This window comes from Notolepis coatsorum, assembly GCF_963971535.1.
Source record: "Notolepis coatsorum genome assembly, chromosome: 8".
NCBI classification, from domain to species: Eukaryota; Metazoa; Chordata; class Actinopteri; order Aulopiformes; family Paralepididae; genus Notolepis; species Notolepis coatsorum.
The window spans coordinates 92,626,043-92,652,181 of NC_140172.1; the positions used below are offsets into that span (position 1 = coordinate 92,626,043).

The 26,139-nt window shown below is 42.7% G+C and overlaps 1 protein-coding gene across 4 annotated transcripts; it reads left to right on the forward strand.

Moving 5' to 3' along the window:
• Positions 1–3,369: 3,369 nt before the first annotated feature.
• Positions 3,370–24,794, forward strand: serpinh1a (serpin peptidase inhibitor, clade H (heat shock protein 47), member 1a). Of its 4 annotated transcripts, none has more exons than XM_084319642.1 (6): positions 3,370–3,552; positions 14,696–14,746; positions 16,203–16,829; positions 17,379–17,477; positions 19,701–19,933; positions 21,525–24,794. In XM_084319642.1, the coding sequence occupies exons 3-6, from the start codon at positions 16,232–16,234 to the stop codon at positions 21,825–21,827; spliced, it is 1,233 nt and encodes a 410-aa protein (XP_084175768.1). In that variant the 5' UTR covers positions 3,370–3,552; positions 14,696–14,746; positions 16,203–16,231; the 3' UTR covers positions 21,828–24,794. The 4 variants fall into 4 exon arrangements, with proteins under 4 accessions (XP_084175768.1, XP_084175770.1, XP_084175767.1 ...); XM_084319644.1 differs by having other exon boundaries at positions 3,370–3,524; XM_084319641.1 differs by lacking the exon at positions 14,696–14,746.
• Positions 24,795–26,139: the final 1,345 nt, after the last annotated feature.

Consider the following 26,139-nt stretch of genomic DNA (forward strand, 5'->3'; position numbering starts at 1 on the left):
TTCCCTTCTTTTTGCGATGTAGGAATAATTCAATTTGGTGCACGTTGAGAGCTATATAAAGAATGACATCCTCAATGCATGTAGATTTATAATATTTTAACCTAAAACTAGGCTACTTTGGCGTATAATCATTAATATTATATTCCAAAAAATTATATTGGAAACACGGGGTTTCGAACACCAGTCGCTGGGTTGCCAGGATTGAGCACTACCGCTGCGCTACTGTGCCAGATGGGATAAATTCATTGTTTATACATTAATGAACGAGACAAGATCCACAATCCACGCATAGACACTTCAATTTTATGCTTGAATGAAACACAATCCAGGCGCTCCATTAAACATCCACAGCGGAGAATATGAAAGGAATCAGAGCCAAACGAGCGATAGGTTTCAATCATTAAAAATATCCCCGCGGGATTCACATTTGCAATGCTGCGCATTGTTAAAATAACCACATAATGTGTACATCGCACCGAGCGAGCGCCACGGTATATATAACGTGCATTATTTAGGACAAAGTGAATTTAGTATCAGCATTTTGGGTCTATTTTACATTTCAAAAGCCCCCTCTGGAAGAATGGAGCACAAAAACGTAATTCAGAATGGTATAAAGCAGATCCTAGACTGTGGGAATAATTTCAGGAAAGAGCTGTCACTTCTTTGCGGGGGCGTGGCTGTGCTTCATCCGGCTAACTTGAACCCCTGCTCTCGACCAGGCTCAAACTTTTGGATCTGTTGTCATGGTGATTTGGACAATCCAGGTACGGGGAACGGGAAAGTCCGGCTTAAGTCAGACTTAACCGAAAGTTATCCGGCTAACTCAGTTATCCAGGTACGGGGAACGGGGCCCAGGTTTGAACATAATAGGCCTATGACATCATCACTCTCTCTTTTTTTTTTTTATATATATTTTTATTTCATTTTTTGGAAGAAAAGGCACAGGTACAGGCATACAATGCACATAAAACATAAATTTTAATTATTTGCCAATTACACGCATTGGCTTGCCCCTTGCCTCATTTAAAATAAAAACTCCTACCCCCTAACCCCTGCACCAACCACCGTTGACAAAAAATAAATAAAATAATAATAATAATAATAATAATAATAATAATAATAATAATAATAATAATAATAATAATAATAATAATAATAATAATAATAGTAACCCCCCCCCCAACCCACCCCGTCATAGGCCTGAGAAGAAAAATAATTGAACAAAGATTTCAACAAAGACCAAAAAAATAAAAAATAAAAGGAATTATACAAATATAATTAGTTATGTCCTGCTAGCTATATAGTAAAGGTACTAACTTGATAGAGAATATGGTTCCAGCTATCTATTGTTTGATAGCTTGCACCATTTAATCTAGCTATAGAAAGCTCCATTGTTACAACATCAGCTAATAACTGTTTCCAGTGATTAAAGGGCAGAGAGTGTGGAGCTTGCCATCGCAGCGCCAATTTTTTTTTTTGCAGCAGTACTTCCTGCCAGCCAAAATCGTCTCTGAACAATACTTAAAGCTAAATAATCATCATCCTTAACAGTGGTGCAGTGCTGGTATAACTCGGTATAACGGCGTTATACCTCGGTCACTGAGTCTGAAGTACGCGCAATCGCTTTTTACATGGCATTATCCAACCGGACTCCCGGAGAAGCATGCAGCTGCAGAGCCGCAGAGCCAGCGGCGCTCTCTGGGCCGCGCGCTGACGGCCGCGCTGTGAGGCAATAGTATCCAGCTGCAGGACGAGAGCAGCCAAAAAAAACGGTGCATGCGCGCGCACGCGCACGCGCGTGGAGCGTTTGACCTACTGTCAATTTGCCACTGCACCACTGATCCTTAAGGAGAAGTAATTTGGGACAACAGGGAATATGTTTTTGTAATACTTTAGTTCCCAGAAACGTTTGACTGTGGGGCATTCCCACATCATATGTGTAAAAGTACATCATCACTCTCTTGATACCACGGTTTAATTCTGGTTTCTAATGTTCAGGAGAGAATTGATCATGTTTGCTGCCCTCAGGGGTGCAGTCGTAATATCAGAACTGCCTGGACGCCACGTGCACGCACGCTCCCGCGCACGCGCATACATGTTCCCTCGCTTGTGCACAGAACAGATGATAATTATGCATAAATAGTAGGAAACATGTTTGTATAGGAAATTACTAGTTTTAGTTTAGTTTTTGTAAATATTGCCTTGAAATAGAGAAGCTGAAAAAGGTAGCAGGATGTAGCCTTCAATATATAAAGAAATTATATTGTCAACAGATATGGTTGAAAAACAAACAATGTTTTAAATGTAATTGTAGTTACAATTTCTTTAATTGAATGAACTTAAACTAGAAAAGTAAATACAAACTAAATTAACAATGTAACTTAGTTTACAGAAGGACAGTTTCCTTCTGAAGCACAACTTAATGCCTCATCCTACCATTTGTCACATAGTGAGAGGTTCCACAGATCAAGCAAACCCCCACAGGGCTTGTATTTTGGTTTGGCTCTTCTCATTCTTTGTTATGCTATCGGTATCTGTACTGTACTGTACTGTACAAACAGTACTGTATTTGCAAATCTGGTATGTCATAAATGTATAGATGTAGCAGTACTGTCTATCTGTATGTCATGTATGTCATATATGTTATGATGCATTGAAAATGGGGGACCCTGATGTAAACAAGATGAAAGTCTTTCTCTGGTCTGCATCCCCTTAACAATTGTGTGTATTGAGCTGTACTGTACTGTACCCATTCTGCAATCTGTTAATAAAGTTTTCAATCAATCAATCAATCAATCAATTCAATCAATCAATATCCTATTATTATGCAAAGTCTAGGTGATAGATAAGTGCCGGTACTTGGCGCACGGCGCGACCAGTCCAGTGAAAATTGTGAACGCATTTTTGTGTGCAGAAAAAACTGCTAGGACGGCGTGGTACAGAGTGGGACCACCACTGCATCACTGGCTGCCCTAGATCATGGAATAGCACATCACTGCTGTCGAGCTAAAACATTGTATCTCCAATTTGGTAATTTTGTCTATAGTCTATAGTGCTATGTTGTTAACCCTATGGGCCATGAAATCCATTCAAAACCCAACGTATACCCTAAAAAATACACAGACCTCCTTTCAATCAGAAAATTAGGTCCTCCTTCTACTTTATTCCTGAACAAATTGGCCCTATTGGAGTATTGGAGATACAAGGTTTTCGTCTGACAACCGGCGACACGGGATTTATTCGATTTGTCAAGCAGCCTCCCAGATGTGTTGAGTGCTTCAACGAATGATCTTTATTCTCAGACTTTAGGACCTGGAGGAGAATTCCTTCCTGCTGGCGCCTGTAACCGAACACCACGGGTGGGTGGACCCAGCCGGCTCACTGGGCAATGAGAATCTCTGCGCTTAGTTCACAAACACACTATTTTTTTCATCCCACAACCTCTAGAATAGTCAACTCTTCTAGGGCTATTGATTTCTTGGAGGATCGGATCATCCAAAAACGGAGGTGGCAGACAACTTGAGGTGAACAATAGAACGTTCCCAGGGGGAGGTAAGAAAAAATAGATGATGAGAAAAAAGCGGGGGAGGGGAGGTTCTGTGGTTAACGGAAATCCTCTACTCATTCAACTTAGATGTACAGCAATCTGGGGAGTTTGTGTGGTTAAGTCTTATCCAAAGGAAACCATCTGCTCATTAAATTTAGATGTACAGCTGTCTGTCTTTGACATACAGCAACGTAGTTTTTTTTATGCGTCACTACTTTCCAGTGTGGATTGTTCAAATCAAGTCGTTGGTAAAAACTAAAAGTGTGTATAATACATCTACATAATAGAAAATTTGTTAACACATTAAGGCATCAAGTTAACACATTGGTTAGAGAGTATGATAGTAACTTATTAATATGGGGGGGGGGGGGGCGGTCGACGTGCCATTTGCTTAGTTCAGAAAAGTTTACGGTCCCACCCAGCAACAGCCCGTTGCTACCCAACTTCTGACCTCTTTTTATGTGATCATGGGGAACATCTTTTCTCCATGTTTATTTGTGCAGAAACAAATTATTTGACCTCTAAATGGAAGAATGAAAAGGAATGCATTCACAGTTAACAATACAAGATTTAAGATTTAACCACGCTTGCACATGTAGAAATCATGATGCAAGACCACTATACAAAATCATTCCATTGATTAATATTGTGGCAAATGCTGATTGGAATGAATGAATGAATGAATGAATGAATGAAAACTTTATTTAACAGATTGCTAAATGGGTACAATACAGTACGGCTCAATACACACAATTGTTAACACATCCACCGCCGTTCACAGCGTTATTGCCCGCCATGCGTTGTCTGCCAAACCACGCTGTACAGCGATATTGAGATCATATTTCATTTTTTCCGTGAGTCACATATTGTTGCGGGACTCCAGACATACACTGGCGTGCATATGGATCGCTGCCATAACTCAATAATCAATATGATTTGGGCGTTTATTGCGCCATACAAACCGGAAATGGATCTAGGAGATCGACGTCAAATAAGTGGGATCTTTTTCCTCCAGTCTCGTCGGCGAACGGTAAGAGGACGCTGACGTCATTTTCAGCCCAATTGTCTATTCATTTCACTGCAAACCGATCTGATCAATATATCACCCATACTACATAAAGCATTTACTGACGATCACGGAATTATAAACGACCCCCCCCCCTTTCATCCGTGCATGATGACGCATAACGTATACGATCATGTACAGTTGAATTTTTTAATATAGCGTGTCTAGGGAATAGAGTCAGCAATCGATAATCTATATATGCGTTTAGGCCTATAGCTCACGTTCTAGGAATTACTGCAGAAAACGATAAAAACATACTTATATTCTAGAAGGTGTTTTTGTATGAATATATGAATGAAAAAGTACAACGTTCCTACATCCTGAACGATAGATAATCGATGTTGAATGGGCCATAGTAATGTCAATTTAGCAATACAATTGAAAAAGTTATAGCCCTGCAAAGAAGGTGAACATCTCCATAGGCTTAGAGTGGTGGCAGACTGGCTATATTGATGGATATAAGTCATGGCAGGGAATGTGTTAAGGGGATGCAGACCAGAGAAAGACGTTTGTCTTGTTTACATCAGGGTCCCCCATTTGCAATTCATATTGACATTTATGACATACACAACATACATGACATTTATGGCATAGGGACATACAGGTATTTAGTACTGATACATTTGTGACAAACGGTATTCAAATATACAGTACTGTTACCCATAGATCAGGGAGGGGCAACTGAGAAGAGTTGGCAGTCAACTATGGCTCCTTTCGATCGATTAGTCGACTATTTGACTAATAGGGGTCAGCCCTAGTGTGCACATATTCAACGCTGTTGAAAGTGCCGTGCAGCAATATGGGGGTTTTGATAAACTGTCGGCTGTTGTTACCGATGGATTCGCCGGGCTTCTAAGGCAGAGTGGCGTTGATTGTCCAATACTGCACTGCATTATACATCAGGTAAGTTCGCTAACATAATTTCCATCTATTGTGCGTCACTATAATGACCAATGCGAGTCGAGTGTAGTCAAATTATATGCGAGAGTCGTTAAATCGTTTTTATTTTTTTTTTATCTGATATAGGAGGCTCTCTGTGCCAAGAAGCTTGAATACAGCCATGTTATGGATTTGGTTACCAAGGTTACCAATCTAATTCGTGGAGGCAACAGGTCACTAAACCATAGAAAGTTTGTCTCCTTTTTGGAAGAGATGGACACTGATTATGGCGACTTGCAGCTACACACAGAAATCCGATGGCTGAGCCGTCGGAAAGTACAGGAGCGACATTGAAACACTGCAAATGCAATTCAATGATCGGTTTGAAGATTTCAACGGCATGCAGTCACGGATAGCGCTGTTTGCCGGCCCCCTCACCGCTACGGTGTCAGAGCAGCCCCCACCGTTGCAGCTTGAACTGTGCGAGCTACAGTCAGATCCTTTTTTTCAAGCAAAGAGAAATGAGAGGGGAATTTCGTTTTGGAAACTGCTACCTGAGCCCCGCTTCCCACTCCTCAGGGACTTTGCCCTCTCTATGGCCAGTATGTTTGGGAGCACATACATACGTGAGAGCAATTTCTCAAACATGAAGCACATCAAGTCAAAGGAGAGAAACAGGCTGTCGGATGAAACATTATTTCATCTGATACAGATTGCATGCACAAACATTGAAGTTGACATTCCTGCTATTGTGCGCCAAATGGAGAGACCACAAGTGTCTCATTAAAGACAGGGGGGGGAGGAGATGATGAAGAGGTGTAGAGGGGGGGAAGGAGATGATGAAGAGGTGTAGAGAGGGGGGGAGAGATGATGAAGAGGTGTAGAGAGGGGGGGGAGATGATGGAGAGGTGTAGAGAGGGGACCATTATTATTATTATTATTATAACCATTATTGACCCACTGTGGGGCGAGGGTGAATGTCATGCCAGTTTGATAAAGGGTCAATGGGAGGCATGTAGTATTGCACTTTACTTTACTTGCACTTTACTTGTTTACTTTTGTAGTGTTCAGATAACACTAATAACACAAACACAAAGCAGCATTCCTGCTGCATTTCACTACAACAGTAAATCAAAAGTGCAATAATAAATGATTTTGTTAAATGTATAAACTTGTATCCTGCTACTAAACAAAACATTCCTGAGTGCTTCATATCCATAACATGCATTTCAGTGTTATAATGTTTTGTTTAGTAGCAGGATAAAAGTGTATACATTTAACAAAATCATTTATTATTGCACTTTTGATTTACTGTTGTAGTGAAATGCAGCAGGAATGCTGCTTTGTGTTTGTTGAGCAGTGGGCTTTAAGTTCATACATTTATTTTATTAGAAGCCTTAATTATAATTGATCATTTTTGTATATATTTGGGGTTACAGCAATACTTTTAAATTCAGCTGTTTATAAATTCATAAAGTTGAAATTGCATTACTAAATGCATTTGAAATGGAATAAAAACAAAGTTACAACACATTATAATTGTTTATATACCTTATTTATCACATCTGTGACTATTATGGGCTATTTGAGTGATGGGGTACTACTGGCGGGACTGCCGATAAACAATGCGGCCCCCCAGATTGATTGTGGACATTTTGTGGCCCTCACCATATACAAAGTTGCCCACCCCTGCCATAGATCCTGACAGAGTATGATGGGGAGGGGACTGTACATTAGGAGGGGGTGGGTGGGTGGGAGAGAAATATACATACGGTGGGGAGGAGACTGTCTATTAGGAGGGGGTGGGGGGTTTGGACATTTACGGTGGCCAGTTTCGAATTGCACCCTCCCGTAGGTGCTCTTTAAGCGGTTTTGGATGAGGGTAGGGATTCACATTCCTTTACAGCTTTGGGTAGGGCGTTCCACATTGATGTGGCATAATTGCGAAACGTGTTTAGTCCCTTGTTTGAGCCGAATCTGGGTTTAATATGATTTGTTGAGCTTCCTCTGGTGTTGTGGTCGTGGTATTCACTGACCTTTGGGAAGTATTTTGACATGTACATGGATAGTCACATGCCCAATGAGATGAGCCGTCTTTGCCACCATATAATGTGGCAGCTTTTTTTTTGCATACAGTGGCTTGCAAACACATCTATGGGACTAACTTGAGTGGTTTGAAATTATACATGTGATAATAAAGTAATTACAGGGCTATTACAATGATTGCAGAAGACAAAAGTATTTTTCTGGTCTGCATCCTCTTAGCAGTTTGTTTTGTATTGAGCCGTACTGTATTGTACCCATTCTGCAATCTGTTAATAAAGTTATCAATCAATCAATCAATCAATCAATCAATCAATCAATCAATCAAATGCACTGAATACACATGTATTCAGTCAAAGCATTCGCATTCTAAAACTAAAACTATCACAACTGGGGAAATGTGGTACAATGTTGTCCCTGAGTAAGAGCAGGATAGCATTGGGAATGTTAAGCTGTAGCCCTATTTTCAGAAATGTCCCCTAAAGGTACATGCCTAAGTAAATGGAAGATTGTGCCATTTCTACAAGGTCAATTAGCATGTTCTTGGTATCTACGAACATCTAGGGACCTGGGGGTATGTATTTCCAGTAGGGGTGTAACGGTACACAAAAACCACTGTTTGGTACATACCTCGGTTTTGAAGTCACGGTTCGGTACAGGTTTTCAATACAGTGGGGGAAAGTTTGGCTTTCCATGTTCCACTCAGGGGTGATGTAGTGTGCACTGTGCAGTAACTAATTGTACTTGTAGGGCTGTCAACGGATATTCTATATTAGTATATGGCATTATATTGGGGGGCGATACCAGTGCATACATTAAAAAAAAATTAAATTATATAAATTATACTTTTTTTTCTTCTTTTTTTTAATACGGCTACTGTTTTATATATACGGTTTTTTAGTAATAACTAGAAAGTAATGGTATTTATTCAACAACAGGTGATTGATTAATGATACTAATACAAATCTATACAATGAGTATGGGGCTGCAGCACTGCAGATATACCCTACTCCAATGATCCACACGGACATTACACAGTGTTGCACTCGCTACCCAGTGGCTCTGCAGATATACCCTACTCAGTCTACAATATTATGTCTTCAAATAACGCACCGGACTGCGACTTAACGTTTGATGGTTTATTTGATCCGCTCCACCAGTGCACAACACACACACATCATCTTCCGTTACCACAACACTTTACGGTATATTACAGCAGTGTCGCAACATTACCGTGCCATCTTAAAGGCCCGGTGAACACCGTTGTGATTCACATACACAACCTATTCCCCCCCCCCACAGGGAACCCCGAAGAACATCCCCATACAGTTTAATTCACATTTAATTCATACTAACAGTCCCTGCAGCCTACCTAGGTGAACCAGGTAGACTGCCAGTCACCGACATAGTCTTGTGGATTATTCTGCCACACAACAGACTATGCTCTGACTAAACTGGTCAATGAATAAATATAAATAATCTGTAACATAAATAGTCTATCTCTCAAGTAACATAGTCTCTCAAGTAGGCCGGTTTATTCCGGACGCGGACTGGCCGTGCGTCCCGGTGAACCTGGGGCTCGACTGGCAATGGCAATGGTGAGCCCCGCTGGGCGCGGTCTGGAGAGGCCTCCAGGTGAACCTGGGGCTCGGCTGGCAATGGCGGGCCCCGCTGCGGCTCATCTGGCAAAACTTAGTCCTCAATGTCCAGCTCTGAACCCTCCCTGGACTCTGGGTCCGAGATGGGGTCGTTTGCCACCTTCTTAAGCCGGTTTGCGTGCCACCGTGATCCATCGGCCAGACAAAAGGTGGCCGGGCCCAGCCGAGCCGTGACCCGTATCGGTGCCGACCAGAAGGAGAGCAGCTTGTGGTCCCGGTGGGGACGACGAATCCGGACCCAGTCTCCTTCTGTGAAGGAAGGCGCTTTCACCCTCCGCCTCCTGTCGAACCGCTGCTTCATTCGACGCTGAGCATCTGCGACCCTGGTGCCCTGGCAGGGTATCACTGCCGGCGCGATACTTGCCGGGACCCTCAGCCGATCCAGGGGAAGCTGCAACTCGCGTCCCATCATCAGGAGGGCTGGGGAACTGCCCGTAGTTGTGTGCGGCGTCGCCCTGTAGTGAAGCAGAGTGCGGAGTAAAGCGGCTGAGAACGGCAGACGCTCCGTCAGGTGCGCTCTGATGCCGTTCTTCAATGTCTGATTAAACCTCTCCACCCCCCCGTTTGCCTCCGGGTGGTAGAAGGCTGTACGGACGTGGTTAATCCCCCTGGCCTCCATGAAAGTGGCAAAGTCAGCAGAGACAAACTGCGGCCCATTGTCCGTAGTGAGGGTGTCTGGAATGCCCCACCGGGCGAACAGGGCGGAGAGGAAATCCGTGACCACACGGGTAGTCACAGACCCCGAGGCGGCCACCTCCGGCCACTTGGAATGGAGGTCATAGGCAACCAGGAGGAAACGCTGGTGGTGTGGGACACCATGGAGCTCCCCACAGATGTCCAGCTGGATGTGCTTCCAAGGTGCGGGTGGCCATGGCAAAGGCTGCAGAGGCGCTGGGGTCGGCGGCCCCGTCTTGCCGCTGAGAAGGCAGGCTGAGCAGTCCCTCACCATTGTCTCTATATCCCGGTCAATGCCCGGCCACCACACCAGATCCCTGCAGCGCTGCTTCACCCTCACGATGCCCAGGTGCCCCTCGTGCGCCATGGTCAATATGCGTGCTCTGAGGTCACTGGGGATGACTGTGCGAAGCCCCCGAGCCACACAAACACTGCTCCAGCAGGACAGCTCATCCTTGACCCGATGAAAAGGCGCCAGCACCTCCGGGACCTTCACGGGCCACCCCCCCCTGATGTAGGTGCGGAGCTGGGCGAGCGTGGCGGCGTGCTATCAGCACCGGGAGCAGAGCGGCAGACCCGGGCGAAATGGTTCTGCCTGCCACAGCGTTGACACCTCTGTCCCCTGGCTGGGCAAACTGGAGCCCGGCTGGGGTGTGATGAGGAGCCACAATTACCACACTGCCTGCCACAGCTGTTGATGCGGTCGTACCCCGGCGTGCAGCAAAATGTACCTCCAGGCTGTCCTCCGGGAAAACCGGTTCGGGAAACTCCCCGGACGGCGCCACTGTTTGAGTCAACATCAGAGGTTTGGGGAAAACATTACTGGAGGGTGCTAGCTGTGCTGCCAAACCCGCTGCCGACTCGAGATGGAAAGCAATATTAACAGCCTTTGTCAATGTCAATTCATCTGGCATCATTAATAGCTTATCCCTGAGCTTAGGGTTGTTAGTATGTTCAGCTAGCTGATCCCGTATCAGTTCATCTTCCAGCACTCCAAATTTACAGAGGCTAGCCAGGCCCCGTAGGTCAGCTACATAGTGGTGGATCGACTCACCCACTTGTTGACGTCGCTGACGGAAGACGATCCTCCGGAGCATGACGTTTTGTGGAGCAGCGAAATGTCCCGACAGCAGTGTGACACAGTCCGCATAACTCGGTGCAGCTCCGAGAGTCCTAAAGATCCGTTGTCCCTCGGTTCCTAGGTTGTGAATAAACAGAGCTCTCTTCCGAGCAGCGTCAGCGTCGGCGAGCCCGACGGCTATTATGAACGCATTAAACGCTTCCAGCCAATGAATCCACGGAACCGGTGGCTCGCCAGGCAGGGCGAGGAACGGAGAGAGAGGTGCAAGTAGGGAATCCATAATCCCATCCTCGTCGCCAATATTATGTCTTCAAATAACGCACCGGACTGCGACTTAACGTTTGACGGTTTATTTGATCCGCTCCACCAGTGCACAACACACACACATCATCTTCCGTTACCACAACGCTTTACGGTATATTACAGCAGTGTCGCAACATTACCGTGCCATCTTAAAGGCCCGGTGAACACCGTTGTGATTCACATACACAACATACAAGGCTCCGTTGAAGTAGCACAGAGGATCTGTTGTGATTTTTGCACAATAAATATTCAACATTCTCTTTTGAGACTCCGCCTCAGACTCTTATCATTTGGCACTAAAAGCTAAACATTGTCACCGATATGGCTGTCCGCAACATGTCATTAATTGTGTACGCGAGGTGGTCGATCAGTGACTACGTTAACGTGAGCTAGGTTAGCTAGCATGAGCTACCGGTAGAAAGACTGTAACGTTTCTGGTGAAAATGTGATTTACGTTGGAATACTCCTTTGCCAACTTGCTGTACTTTGCTTGCAGGTCTGCAGCCATTATTGCTGGATTATGAATAGCCCCAACTTTAGCCAAGGTAACGTTATGGCTAAACCTTTAACGTTAGTTAATGCTAGCTTTCGGTTAGCTGTTCAATGCTAATAACACCACCAAGCGAACCCATCAGAGCTCCCTGTCAACACCGCTCTGTCGGGAGGATGGCATTTAAGAAAGTATCTGCTGTTAAAATGACAAACAGCATTGACACTTTAATTCACGGTCGGTTAAACACACGTTTGTTTTATAATGCTCACAGCAGACCGCAGTGTTGTTGATAAATTACGTGGGGCCGGGGGGATTTAAGTTCTGCAAAAAAAGGTTCTGCAATCGTACGGTGCACAGCCCGTATTGTACCGGAGGACCACATTGACGCGGTACAGTACGTATCCGCGTACCGTTACACCCCTAATGGATAGGGCAAAGGCTCCTCTTTCCAATGGCAGGGTTAAATCTGGATTTAGTCATTTCCTTGTGGTTTTACGATAAAAGAGATATAATTAGCATTTGTACGATAAATTCTTATTTTCTGTAAATCTTACAAAACATCGGTAAAAATGAAAATATACACTTTGACTGCTGTTTTGATAGGGTTATGGTCTTTACTCTTGGCACAAAAAAAATTAAACTCTTACCCTTTCCCTGCCACGCATATATCCATCAATGTTTGATCACTGCCAGCTCTATTTGTCTATGGAGATGTTCACCTACTTTGCAGGGCTATAACTTTTTAAATTGTATTGCTAAATTGACATTACTATGGCCCATTCAACATCGATTAGCTATTGTTCAGGGTGTAGGAACGTTTTACTTTTTCATTCACACATTCATATAAAAATACTGTCTAGAGTATAAATATGTTTTTATCGTTTTTTTCTGCAGTAATTCCTAGAACGTGAGATATAGCCATTTATGCATATATTACATCATCAAATGCAGTTTGCTAGCGATTGACGTCAGATTAAAAATTTCAATTGTACAAGGTCCTAAACGTCATGACTCATCATCTGATGTTGACCGGAGGGGGGGGGGGGGGTCGTTTATAATGCAATGACCGACGTTAATGGGTGATATATTGATCATAGCAGTTTGTATGGATAATAATAATCAAAAACGCTGAAACTCACCCAAGTCTCCTCTTACCGTTGGGTGATGAGCGTGGAGCAAAAAGTTCGCTATTATGGGATGTTGATCTAGATTAACCATTTCCGGGTTGTATAATAATATATACGTCCAAATAACGTTGTTTATTGAGTTATGGCAACCGATCGATTATCCAGTGTGTCAAGATGGAGTCCCGGGAGCGATCGCGAGTGGCGGACGGAATAGGGGGGACACCAAGCATTTCCGGCCCCACTTACCCACTTCCGGTTTGGCGATCGGCCACCAGGTGGCGATATTGAACCGTTGGAGAGTTGAGTGGAGATCCCCAGCACCCGTCAAGGATCCGTCGGTGAAATATGATTACTATGACAGATTTTTGAAATATTGATCTCAAAGACGCTGTAAAACGTCATTGGCAGATTACGCATGGCGAGGAATGACGTCTTAACACGTCATTGGCGATTAAAGGGTTAAAATGTAAGGGCCCACATGTGGGCTCTCATGCGGACGATTCGTGATGCGCCACTTTGCCGACCTCTAGCGGCTTGGGTGTGCATTTCTTTTAATACAATATATAGATAGAATTAAAGCTCTATTTGTTGCCTGTCAATTGCCCTTTCAGGTGAAGAAATCCGTTCAGCGGTTCTTGAGTTACATGCCGATATGTGAGGCGTGCGCCAAAGTACACAATACCACCCCCGAACTCCGGGGGCTCTAGCTCCGTCAATCATTTGTCGATCTCGAAAATGTCTGGACATGGTTGTAGCCAAGGAGTGTGGCTTTCCAATGATACCCCATGATATGATAATTGGGGATCTATACGGTCTCTATTGATCAATTTATAATAAAGAAAAGCAGGGTCCCCCAATTGGGGGACATTACGGCTTGACAGGTTAAATAGTTCCAAAGATTCTAGCCCCTTTCGTGACTGCTGATGCACGCCTTGCTAAGGCATGCATCAGCAGTCACGAAAGAGGCTACAAAGATTCCAACTTGGTGGCTCATTCACTCCTCTTCTCTCAGGTCTATTGAGGTCAGACGACACGGCAGCATTTTGTTTAGACGTCATGGCTTATTGTGCGTGTTACTACTTGTCTATGCAGTCCCTTATTAGGACACGTGTTCCCCAAGAGAAGATCCTTCATTCACAAAACCTTACTGAATTGAATGCATTCTTGTTAAACCATAGCAATAAGTAAGGGATAATGTATAGCAGTGGTCACCAACCCGTCGATCTTGATCGACTGGTCGATCTTTGAGACTGTCCCTGTAGATCTTTCCATGAAAATTAAAAATTAATTTTTTTTTTTTTTTTTTAGATCTTACCCTGAGAGTCCACATTACAGTTCTACCTTTGTTTTGATGTGAAAAGTGATGCTGCACTTAGCACTGACTGAGAAAGTACACATACATTTCTACTTTTGTTTTGATGTGAAAATGATGCTGCACTTAGCACTGACTGCACTTAGCACTGACTGAGAAAGTACACATTACAGTTCTACTTTTGTTTTGATGTGAAAAGTAATGCTGCACTTAGCACTGACTGAGAAAGTACACATTACAGTTCTACTTTATAAAATGCTAATTGTAAATATGTTTGTCAATGTTAATAATATGAGAAAGTCCACATTACAGTTCTACTTTTGTTTTGATGTGAAAAGTGATGCTGCATAAGATGACTGCACTTAGCACTGACTGAGAAAGTACATAATAGTTCTACTTTGACGTTTTAATGTTGGACCAAAGCATTGCATGTAATTAGAATACAGGCAAATAAAAGTAATTTAGTTTAAAGTACAATCTTGGCTGTCTTTTTCTCTCAACGCTTCAATAGGTAGATCTTGCCTTCACCAAGAAAAAAAAAAGTGATCTTGGGCTTAAAAAGGTTGGTGACCACTGATGTATAGCTACGAGGTCATTGTCGCAAAATAATTGACCGACACAGAGTTTAAAATACCGAGCCGCCTCTGCGAGGTGTTTTAAACGTCAGTGAAGGTAAATTATTTTGCGACAATGATCGAGTATAGCTATACATTATCCCGCTTATTACATGGCTAACTTACTAACAATATACCTAATTCATTTTACATCGACTCGCAACACTGGTTCTGGCTGCGTTCTGGCTCCGCTCGTCGCTCCGCCCCCTGTCATCGCCGGCAGCAGAACACCGGCAGTGTCTAATTGCACTGAAACAGTGTGTGTCAGTGGGGCTTGATTGCGAACAGCTGCGCACAGCGGTCATTATTGTCCCACAGCGGTCATTATTGTCTGATAATGACCGTTGTCGGGGGGCTATTGACCAATCACAAGCAAGCATTTCGGCGAATGTGAAAACGCCATGTAATAATCAGATTTAGGTGTTATTACTCCCTAGTAGGAAAGCATGTGTGTATTCTTCATCCATTCATAACTACCATTTTGTTACCAAGGCATGGCCCACTCGGACATAGTTTGCCCATGTTTTAGCAGATGTGTCCTGCAGATAGATGATGACGTGGCTGTTATGTTAAAGGAACACACCAACTTTTTGGGAAATTAGCTTATTTGCCATCTACCCTGGAGTTAGACAAGCAGATACATACCATTTTCTTCTCTGTGCATGCATTAGGCTTAGGGAACAGCAGCCGCACTGTTAGCCTAGCTTAGCGCCATTCACTGGAAGTAGGTGTGCCAGTGTAGCCTAGTTCCCAACAGTCACGAAATACACTCCAAATACAACTCCAAAACTTTCCTGTAAACATGTTGTGACCTGTGTATTTACCACGTGGAGGGGAAAAAAGCAGATATATACTCGGATATTTTTTTTGCCCAACCACTGCTGCCTGGGTGCAGTGATTTCATCACCTCAAAAGCCCTGTTGTTTAAAGGTGAGCCTCCCTAAGCCTAAGGCATGCACAGAGAAGAAAATGGTATGTATCTGCTTGTCTAACTCCAGGGTAGATGGCAAATAAGCTAATTTCCCCCAAAGTTGGCGTGTTCCTGTAAGAGTCTGCCTTGAGGGATACTTGGGAGAGTCTTGATTGGCGTGGATGACTGTGCTGCTGTCCCAGCGACAGTTTGTAGCGTAAAGCTTCACTGTACACTGGATTGTAAAGTCATTATCATCACAATGTAGATTCAGAAATAGAATAATTCTTCCAGGGTAGCATCGTGTCTCTTCTCTTGGGCATAACGTCATGGCAGTAATGTGACTTCACTTAATCCTTTCACTATACCACACTACAGAAGGTTAACCTTTCACTACCACACAACAGACGGTCTGTAGTGTGGTAGTGAAAGGTTAACCTGTAGTGTGGTATAGTGAAAGGGTTAATGACTTAATTCATGTTTATTTCCCACAGGTCTTTACCACTGTTTTTGTGATAATACCATGTGGGTGATGAATCTGGTCGCCCTGGCTCTCCTGGCCACGGCAGCCTCCGCCGCCACCGCCGCCTCGCCGGACAAGGTTCTGAGTAACCACGCCACCATCCTGGCGGACAGCAGTGCCAACCTCGCCTTAAGCCTCTACCAGAACATGGCCAAGGAGAAGGGCTTGGAGAACATCCTCATCTCTCCGGTGGTGGTGGCCTCCTCCCTCGGCCTGGTGGCTCTCGGGGGCAAGGCGTCCACCGCGGCGCAGGTGAAGACCCTGCTGAACGCCGCGAAAGTCAAGGACGACCAGTTGCACGCCGGTCTGGCCGAGCTCTTGGCCGAGGTGAGCGACCCAAAGACCCGCAACGTCACCTGGAAGATCAGCAACCGTCTCTACGGGCCGAGCTCTGTCAACTTCGTCGACGCTTTTGTCAAAAGTAGCAAGAAGCACTACAACTACGACCACGCCCAGATCGACTTCAAAGACAAGAAGAGCGCTGTGGATTCCATTAATGAGTGGGCAGCCAAGTCCACCGACGGCAAACTGCCCGAGGTTACCAAGGATGTGGAGAAGACGGACGGAGCCATGATCATCAACGCTATGTTCTTCAAACGTGAGTTGACCTCAACACGTAAACATTTTTACTATACATATCCTTTATAAGGCTGAGACCACTTATCGATTTATCGATAATTATTGATAATTGCGTGAAATCGATAAGTGGCATCACTTGTGCACATGTGCAAGTATAAAAAAAGATTACATTTTATTTTAATACTTTTTTTAATACTTTATACTACCGTATACTAAAATACTAGGTCTTGTGGCATGTTTTAGTTAAAACATCCCCATTTCATGTAAATTCAGTTGAATTGCAACTCTGCACTGTGCATTCAATATGCAGTGCACTCCTCCATCACATCCAGAGACCACCGACTATAAAATGAGAAGGATCACTGTGGTAGTTTTGAATGGGGAAATCTGTAACACTAAGATGGCGGCAACGACAACGATGTTTTTTATTCTAATAAAAATATCGATATTTATCGATAATTTGGTCCCGATTTAATGATTCTTCCAAATGGCATATCGTCTCAGCCTTAATCCTTTTATCCCTTATCCTTTCACTTGATTCTAAATCCATTGATTTATTCATCAACAGCCCACTGGAACGAGCAGTTCCATCATAAGCTGGTGGACAACCGTGGCTTCCTGGTCTCCCGTAGCCACACTGTGTCGGTCCAGATGATGCATCGTACAGGTGAGTCCTTGTAGTGGAACAGCAAACTTGTAAAAAAAATGCATAAATAAACAAGCATACCAGTGCTCTATGGGGCTTGTAAGGGTGGACAGTTGATGACTATGGATAATGGATTTTGGCGAAGTCGCAGCCTGGCCAACTGTGTGAGTGAGGAAGTGATGGAGGGAATGCACACACATGCACACACACAGAGGCATTGCACGAGCCGTCCAGCCCACAGACGGCGGTGGTGATAGAGGTGCTCCATCTGAGTCTGAGCACCTTGTAGTAGTGTAGGTCCTATACAGGGCAGTTTCTAGCTTTTTGGGGGACCTATGCGAAATGTTGTTTGGGGGCCCCTATTTTGTGAAACTATGGTGGGGGATTCCAAACCCTTTAAGGTGGGCATGCATTTAACCTTTAAATCCGTCAATCTGGTGCACTTTAACACTTTGGGTGCCAAAAACGAGTTAAGTCGTTTCTGGGCCTATCGTTCAGTGCCAAAAATTACTTAAGTCGTTTCTGGGTAGTTTTTCTTTTTTTTTCGATATTCTTATTCATTATCCACCCAGGGAGCCTGTTGTTACCATATGGAATGAGTCTGAGGTCCCCAAGGTGCAATACCGGCCGCATCCCGCTAGACGGCGGTATCGAGCACCCTTTCTAACCTTGTATCTTCCCCTGTGGAGCGGCCAAAGGTCTCGGGTTTCATTTTTCCTTGTCGACCGAGGCGAACGGTGGTCCCGGTTCCATTGACGCTCGTCAAATATCTCTGCTCGATATGTTGTTGTGGATTATGCCGTGGGCCAAATGGACATTGGATGTACCAGATCGCGATCAAACAATTGGAATATTATTTTTGGAATACTCCCGATCGCAAGTAAGAACGATCTGACGTAAATGTTTGCTTGATCCTGCAATGCTTTCATACCGATCGGGCTGATAACCGTTTTTAGTGTTCAATACGAATGCCGTTACTGACAATCAAATAATCAGAAACGACCCCCCCCCCCCTTTCATGCATTCATGATGGAACATAATACCTATGATATAGTTTTGATCTCGGGATAATGGCAACGTCTATAGTGGAATCGACGTGTAGGGCTATAACTGTGTACCGCTCTAAAACCATACTTATATTCACCACGGTATAACACAGGAACGTATAGATGGAAACATTCATTCTTTTTCACATATTGAACGATAGATAGGTGATGTCAAATGGGCCATAGTATTGTATCCATAGCTATAATATAGAATATAGTTATAGCTCTACAAACAAGGTGACGGATCCCTATCTATCTAGTGGTGGCGTCGCTACAGACAGCTTCGTCTAATGGCTGGCACTGAAAGTGTTAAGTGGAAAAGAGGCTAGATCCGTGAAAAAAAACTTATATATTTTTTATCACTAATTCAAATCAAACATCTCAATTTAACCCCAGCAATGACAGAAAATGATAATAAATAGGAAACACTGGGGCTCCCCTACATCAAGAAACTCCTGAAAATGAACAGGATTTACCGAATCTGCATTATCTCCCAAATGCACATACATGAGACAGATACTGCATTTTCCTTACATTTCTGACTTACAATATTGAAATTTAAAGGGAACTATTTAAGATAAAGTTAAAGTTAAATAAAGTTTGAAAATGCAACTACATTTTTGTCAGTAAGCTACTTATGTATTTATTTTTTTATATAAATAAACGCCCACTTGCGGTCATAAGCAGTAGCCTATCGGTTAAATTTTTTAAGCTGATGATTTGTTACATCCCTATACAGTGTATTGAGTGAATAAATAATATATATATATATATATATATATATATATATATATATATATATATATATATATATATATATATATATATATATTTGAATGGCATTATAGGGGCCCCCTGGTGGCTTTGGGGGCCCTATGCAACCGCATAGTCCGCATATGGCAAGAAACGGACCTGGTCTTATACATAAATGACCTATTTCAAACCCTGTCCTTTTTTCTTGATCCGCCAATCACAGCTGTTACTTCCCTCGATTCCCAGTTGTGATTGGACAATCAAGAAAAGAGGGTGGGGTTTGAGATAGGTCCATTAGGTGTTTACATTTAGTCATTTAGCTGAGTTTAGCTGTTTAGAAGGAGGACCTCTGAGACCTGTACTATACTATAGAACCTATGCTCTCTGTATAAGGTACTTGGCAAAAAAAAATGCAAACTCATTCTTGAGTGTATTCCACACACAGGTGTCTATGGCTACTATACGGATACGGCCAACAAGCTGACTGTCCTGAGTATACCTCTGGCCCATAAGAAATCGAGCATGGTGTTCCTCTTGCCCTACCACGTGGAAACTCTGGACAGACTGGGGAAGCTGATGACCAAGAAGCAGCTGGACACTTGGACGGGCAAACTGGAGGAGAAAGCAGTGGCAGTGTCTCTGCCCAAAGTCAGCATGGAAGTCAGCCACAACCTGCAGGTAACTGATCCATGAGTTCAACACCACTAGTTAGCAGTCAACTAATCAGGGTTCGCACAAGGTGCTTGAAGTGCTTAACACTTTGATTGCCACTCACGAGTTTTCTCGGATTTATAATAGTCACGTTGAAAGCCACTCACGAGATTTCTCTGATTATTTTTTATTTTTTTGCGATCTGAAATCATATTGCATAACGCGAGCCTACCCTAGCCTACCCAAGAGCCGCCGGCGATTAGATGTGGAAAAAAGGGCCCCCTATCGTCTCCCAGATGACATCAGGGATTTTGGAATGGACTCAATGAAAATGGATGGGGAAAAAAATCCTGTACTCCACATTTTCCAGTCCACTGATGCAGCCGGGGTTACTAGAGTTCATTATGGATCCTCTGAGCGCCGTGGATCATGAGTTCTACTGTATACACGTTAGATCTATACACTTATCGATTTTTTCGAATGGTGATCAGGAATTGGAATATACCAGTTGGATACCATCTGATGTCAGGTAAGGAATCTATGTTATCAGTGTTAGGATAATCAGACTCATTTTGATGAAGATATAAGCTGTTTTGTGAAATGTCCTCTATCGGTTTTACTGTAAAATCCATGAGGAAATGAACACGCCTATTATCAGCGCGCGGCTCGAATGGGCGTGCTGGAATATTCCAGTAAAAGACGATTATCACAGAATGGCCCAGAATGGGCTGTTTTTTACTTCAAAACGGGTGCTTTTCAAAATGCTCTCAAACGGAAATGAAGCGATAAAAAACCAATCTGCCTTTACAGCACTGACTGGAAAATGATTCTTTGATAAGCGACGGGCAGATTAGACACATAGCCATAATTTAAAACATAGATTAGGCGATATTAACGTTAACATTAAAGTGAATGGTGGCATTCAAGCACTAACTCTGGCGCCACCTGGTGGCACTGAAAGTGTTAAAGTGCTTGATCTTTGACAAAAAAAAGTCAATGCCTGGAATTCCTTGAAAACAGCCCATTGTTTAACAAGGTGCTTCCTCCTTCCTCAACCATTCGCATTGAAAGTTTTGTTCATCCATGATAAAATTGTTCTAAATCAAGAAATGTATATTTTTTTAATTTAAAGTGTAATTAATTGTCGGAAATTGGTTTTAAGCCATAAAGCCGATTTATTTTCTATAAAAATAAATGCCTTGTATCCATTTAAAAAATAGTGCTTGGAAAAGTCCTTGAATTTCATTTTGCAATGTCTGGGAACCCTGACTAATGACAATTCATGTCCCTCCTAATTAGTTAGAATAATAGAAAGAGTTGATTGATCCAGGGGTTACCAACACCATCGGTAAGTGATTTAATGAATGAATGATGAATGATCATTGTATTTACAGTATATAGCGCTGAGTCAAAGCACTTTGCAATGTAGGATGTAAATTGCCTCCTTCACCACCACTGTGTAGCAATTAACAATTACTGTTACTCCTACGTCCAACTGGATTATATCACACCATCTCTCTCTCTCTCTCTCTCTCTCTCTCTCTCTCTCTCTCTCTCTCTCTCTCTCTCTCTCTCTCTCTCTCTCTCTCTCTCTCTCTCTCACTCTCTCTCCTCCTAGAAACATCTTGGCGAGTTGGGTCTGACCGAGGTTGTGGACAAAGCCAAGGCTGACTTGTCTAAAATCTCGGGAAAGAAGGACCTGTACTTGTCCAACATGTTCCACGCCTCCGCCTTGGAGTGGGACACCGACGGGAACCCCATGGACACCAGCGTCTTGGGGACGGACAAGTTGAAAGACCCCAAGCTCTTCTATGCCGACCACCCTTTCATCTTCCTGGTGAAGGACCAGAAGACCAAGTCCATCCTCTTCATCGGTAGGATGGTCCGGCCCAAGGGTGATAAGATGAGAGATGAGTTATAACCTCTTGTCTTGTGTGACAGTGTGTGTGGGAGTGTGTGTGTGTTGGAGTGTGAGAAGACAGGAGGGGAATTCATTGTATATTTGATGCATCATGAGTTAAATCATCAACATGCCAACGTCTGTTAAGAATGCATGGCTCTAGAGGTGTTTGTTTTTGTGTATTTTGTCCTCTTGTCGCCGTGAGCAAAGCGTCTTAAAAACACCAAATACACCTTTTGAGTGATTTCGACCATGTGGCATGTTTGATGCTGTATGTAATGGCTGATCACCGTATGGACTGAATACTTATATTAAGTATGATCTCCCAGGTTATTGCCTTAAATGTAGAATATGCAGTTCTCTTTTTTTCCTGTTTACTCCTTCCAGTTTAGTTGAAATATACGGGAGGGTTTGTGTGATATTTGTATCAGCAATATCATTCCAATACAAAAATACTTTCTGCGGTGGCCATTAATGCAGCTATACATGTAGTAAAAGTTGATGCTAATTTGGGCCAAGTTTTGTTGTGCTTTCTGTTTAACCTCCACCCAAAATCTTAATATTGTGTGGGAATGTGGGATTGTGCGATTGTTTTAATGATAAAAAGGATTTGTTTTTTTTACACTTTGTTATTTTAATGTTTAAAGTCAAAGGACTTTTGCAAACCTTAAAGGAACACGCCAACCTTTTGGAAAATTTGCTTATTTGCCATCTACCCTGGAGTTAGACAAGCAGATACATACCCTTTTCTTCTCTGTGCATGCATTAGGCTTAGGGAACAGCCGCACCGTTAGCCGAACTTAGCGTCATTCACTCAGGCATTAAAGCGTTCCATCTTGAGACGGAATTCCGTCAATTGGATTCGGAGTTCCGTCAATTTGATTCGGAGTCTGACGGATTTCCCGTCAATTGGCTACCTGGTATAATATGATTTGTAGATGCATACAGATTGAAACTAAATTGAGCCAATCGGAGGCGTCAAATATCATGAAAAATGGCTTTTTTTTCCCCTACCGCGGCTGCGCCAAGCAGAGTCATGGCAAGCAATAATGGCAGGATGCACGCAGCAACTCGAGAGAAATGTATAATAATCGCAAGATACATTCAGACTGTTGGATCGAAATAAATGGATTTATGGACACATTTATGCCCGGACCACAAATCTTATTGAAGGGTTAGCGGAGGCGCGACAACTCTACCAGAGTCCGTCAGCCTGTTATATGAAAATGTAATAATACTTAATAGTAGAAACTAGTGTTGTCAAAAATATCGAAAAATCGATACATATCGATTCTGAATATTTAAAACGGTTTCAATACTCATTTCCCGAAATATCGATATTTAAAAATTGTATATATATTTTTTTGTATAAGGAAGTTGCATTGTTCATTTCAATACCTGTAATAGTACAGTAGTCCACACACACACACACACACACACACACACACACACACACACACACACACACACACACACACACACACACATGTGCATTCAGTTAAGTCGGAATATGACTGTAATACAAACAGTTCAGTTTGTCAGGCACATGCAACACAGATTACAGTGTTTACATCTGTCTGCTTGAGAAAATACCATGTTCTGCAATAAAAATGATTGAAGTGAGATGAACAGTTATTGTTAAATGTGTGATCTAAAGATAAACAAAGGGTTTTAAAAGTGTTATATTTAGCTTCTCTTATAGTACCAGAGAGAAGCTGAGGAGAATCAACCAGCAACAAAAGCAAAATTAATAAAAAAATTAAATAAATAAAAGAAATTTGTTTGTACATTTTAATATTGAACCTTTTTCCCCGTGGTATCGAAAATGGTATCGAATATCGATACTTTTCAAGGTATCGTATCGAAATTTGAAATTCCAGTATCGTGACAACACTAGTAGAAACGCATGTCAGAAAACACGAGTCTTATGACAGTCGCCTTTTTGCAGCCCTCGCGCGTCAATTCTCTCCTTGTTTACTGACGTCACATCCACCACCTGCTTGCACTAACGTTACGCACACCTGCTATACCGATTAGCTAACATTAGCATAATAACGTTAATGGAAGGAGTAAGCCGGCCACTAAAAAGAAAACCCACCGCAGTGTTCTCAGACGAAAAGGATGAGCGGCACCACCCAACAAAATAAAGTTTCGAGAGGAATGGAAGTTTGGGAAGGCGGGGGGGGGGGGGGGGGGGGGGGGGTAACTGTACATTGTATTATCGACGAAACCGAAACAAGTAGGCTCCCTTAAAACGCTAACGCTATTAAAAAAAAATACAGTGGATGTTAAAATAAGACTATGACTTGGCCTGAAAACATTTCAGTCAGGAGATTTATTTTTGCTTTAATCCCAAGTAGGTGTGCCAACAGTCACTCCAAATACAACTCTAAAACCTTCCTGTAATCATGTTGTGACCTGTGTATTTACCACGTAAAAAAAATTATAATTATTAGACATTTTCGTTTTCTAAGCAGATTATACTACTTGAAGTGTATTTCGTGACTGTTAGGAACTAGGCTACACTGGCACACCTACTTCCAGTGAATGACGCTAAGCTAGGCTAACGGTGCGGCTGTTCCCTAAGCCTAATGCATGCACAGAGAAGAAAAGGGTATGTATCTACTCCAGGGTAGATGGCAAATAAGCTAATTTCCCAAAAAGTTGGCGTGTTCCTTTAACACACATTATTGGTACACTACACTTACCCAAAAGCAAATGTTCTGTGAAAGAGGGGTATATGATGTCTGTTTGGCTTCTGTTAGTGAAGGCACTGCTATGCACTAATAAAATAACCAATGAGTGAAAGCTTTTGATTAAAAAAAAACAGCCATGACCTACATCTCCAACACTTTGTGTTTGTGTCCATGGAAGTGTTCTAGAACTCCTGTCTGCTCATGTTCTGCTGCAAACATCCAAGTGTGTTCATAATGGAGCGGCATACGGCTGTCACTCAAATCTTTTCACTGCAATAAAATGGTAAGAGAATAGATGGCTCACTCCCACGTTTTTTTTCTTTCCGATCTATGCTGATTATTTTTTCAGATTCCTCTTGTTCAGTTGACTAGCCCTGGGCAGGCAGCTTTAAACTGAAGCCTCCGTGCCCGTATCATTTTCCAGCTGAATGGCATGCAAGAATTCCAGCCATGGGGGATGTGTGTGAAGCTCACAGACAGTTCTGCATTAGATCAGTGAGGAATGTCGAAGATCTGAACTAGTAGTATTGTACACATGCCTCTAGTTCAGTGGATTTCTAAACTTTAGGACTCAATAAATCCCTGTGCCTATGCCTATTGAATTTGGATGAGTAAAGCACTCATGTTGAAACATTCAAAACTTCCAACACACCACTGGAGTAATGAGGAAAAAACCATGTCACTCGACTTATAGTGAATTGGCAAGTTTTTATATACAGAACATGGTTATAAAATATATATATATATGGTTAGAAGAATACATATATATTTACAGAATATACAGCATTATTGACATGCTATCATACAGAGTTATATGGGTTACATAAGTAGGTATATGGAATAATTATATGTATATTCAGATAGATATGGATATGCGGTTAATATAAATATATATACGGTATATACAGCACTATTGTACATGCTATAAAGGCAACAGAGTTCAAAGCTTTCCAAAAGCTCAAACAGTGAACTCCAAGCCCACGTGGTTGAACAAAAAATTCAAAGAAACAGACTAAGAAATGACGTAAACACCATGATCAAAACCGCAAAAAGAAATTTCATCATCGACAAAACTGAGGAAAACAAAAACAAACCCTGCAAACTTTGGAAATTACTCAATAATCAACTAGGCTGCAGTAAAAAACTTAAAACCAGATTCTCAAACATAAACATAAAGACGGACAACACGCTCATCACAGACAAGCTGGATGTAGCCAATTACTTAAACATCTTCTTCACAAACAGCCACAACACTGGTAAACAAACTACCCTCCCACTCAGGGCATTATGGGGTAGAACACATAGTAGCATACTACAAAAACCTAGGGGTCCACAAAGACGACTTCAAACTTGAAATGGTAACAACCGATGAGGTACTAAAAAAATTGAGCGCCCTCCAACCTAACAAGGCCACTGGCCATGACAACATCCCCTCCAAATTCCTCAGAGACTCAGCAGCCGCCATCACCCCAGTCATCACACACATAATAAACCTCTCTATAAAACAGGGACACGTCCCCAAGGACTTCAAAATTGCGAGAGTGACCCCTCTGCACAAAAAGGGCAGCAAATTAGACCCAGGCAACTACCACCCTGTTTCTATTCTTACCTCCATTTCGAAAGTCATGGAGAAAATA

Bases quoted from the DNA above. Each gene is read 5' to 3' on its own strand.
- serpinh1a (XM_084319642.1), top strand. From the start codon at position 16,232: ATGTGGGTGATGAATCTGGTCGCCCTGGCTCTCCTGGCCACGGCAGCC. The intron at 16,830-17,378 runs GTGAGTTGACCT...ATTCATCAACAG, and splicing joins CAACGCTATGTTCTTCAAAC to CCCACTGGAACGAGCAGTTC. The intron at 19,934-21,524 runs GTAACTGATCCA...CTCTCCTCCTAG, and splicing joins AAGTCAGCCACAACCTGCAG to AAACATCTTGGCGAGTTGGG.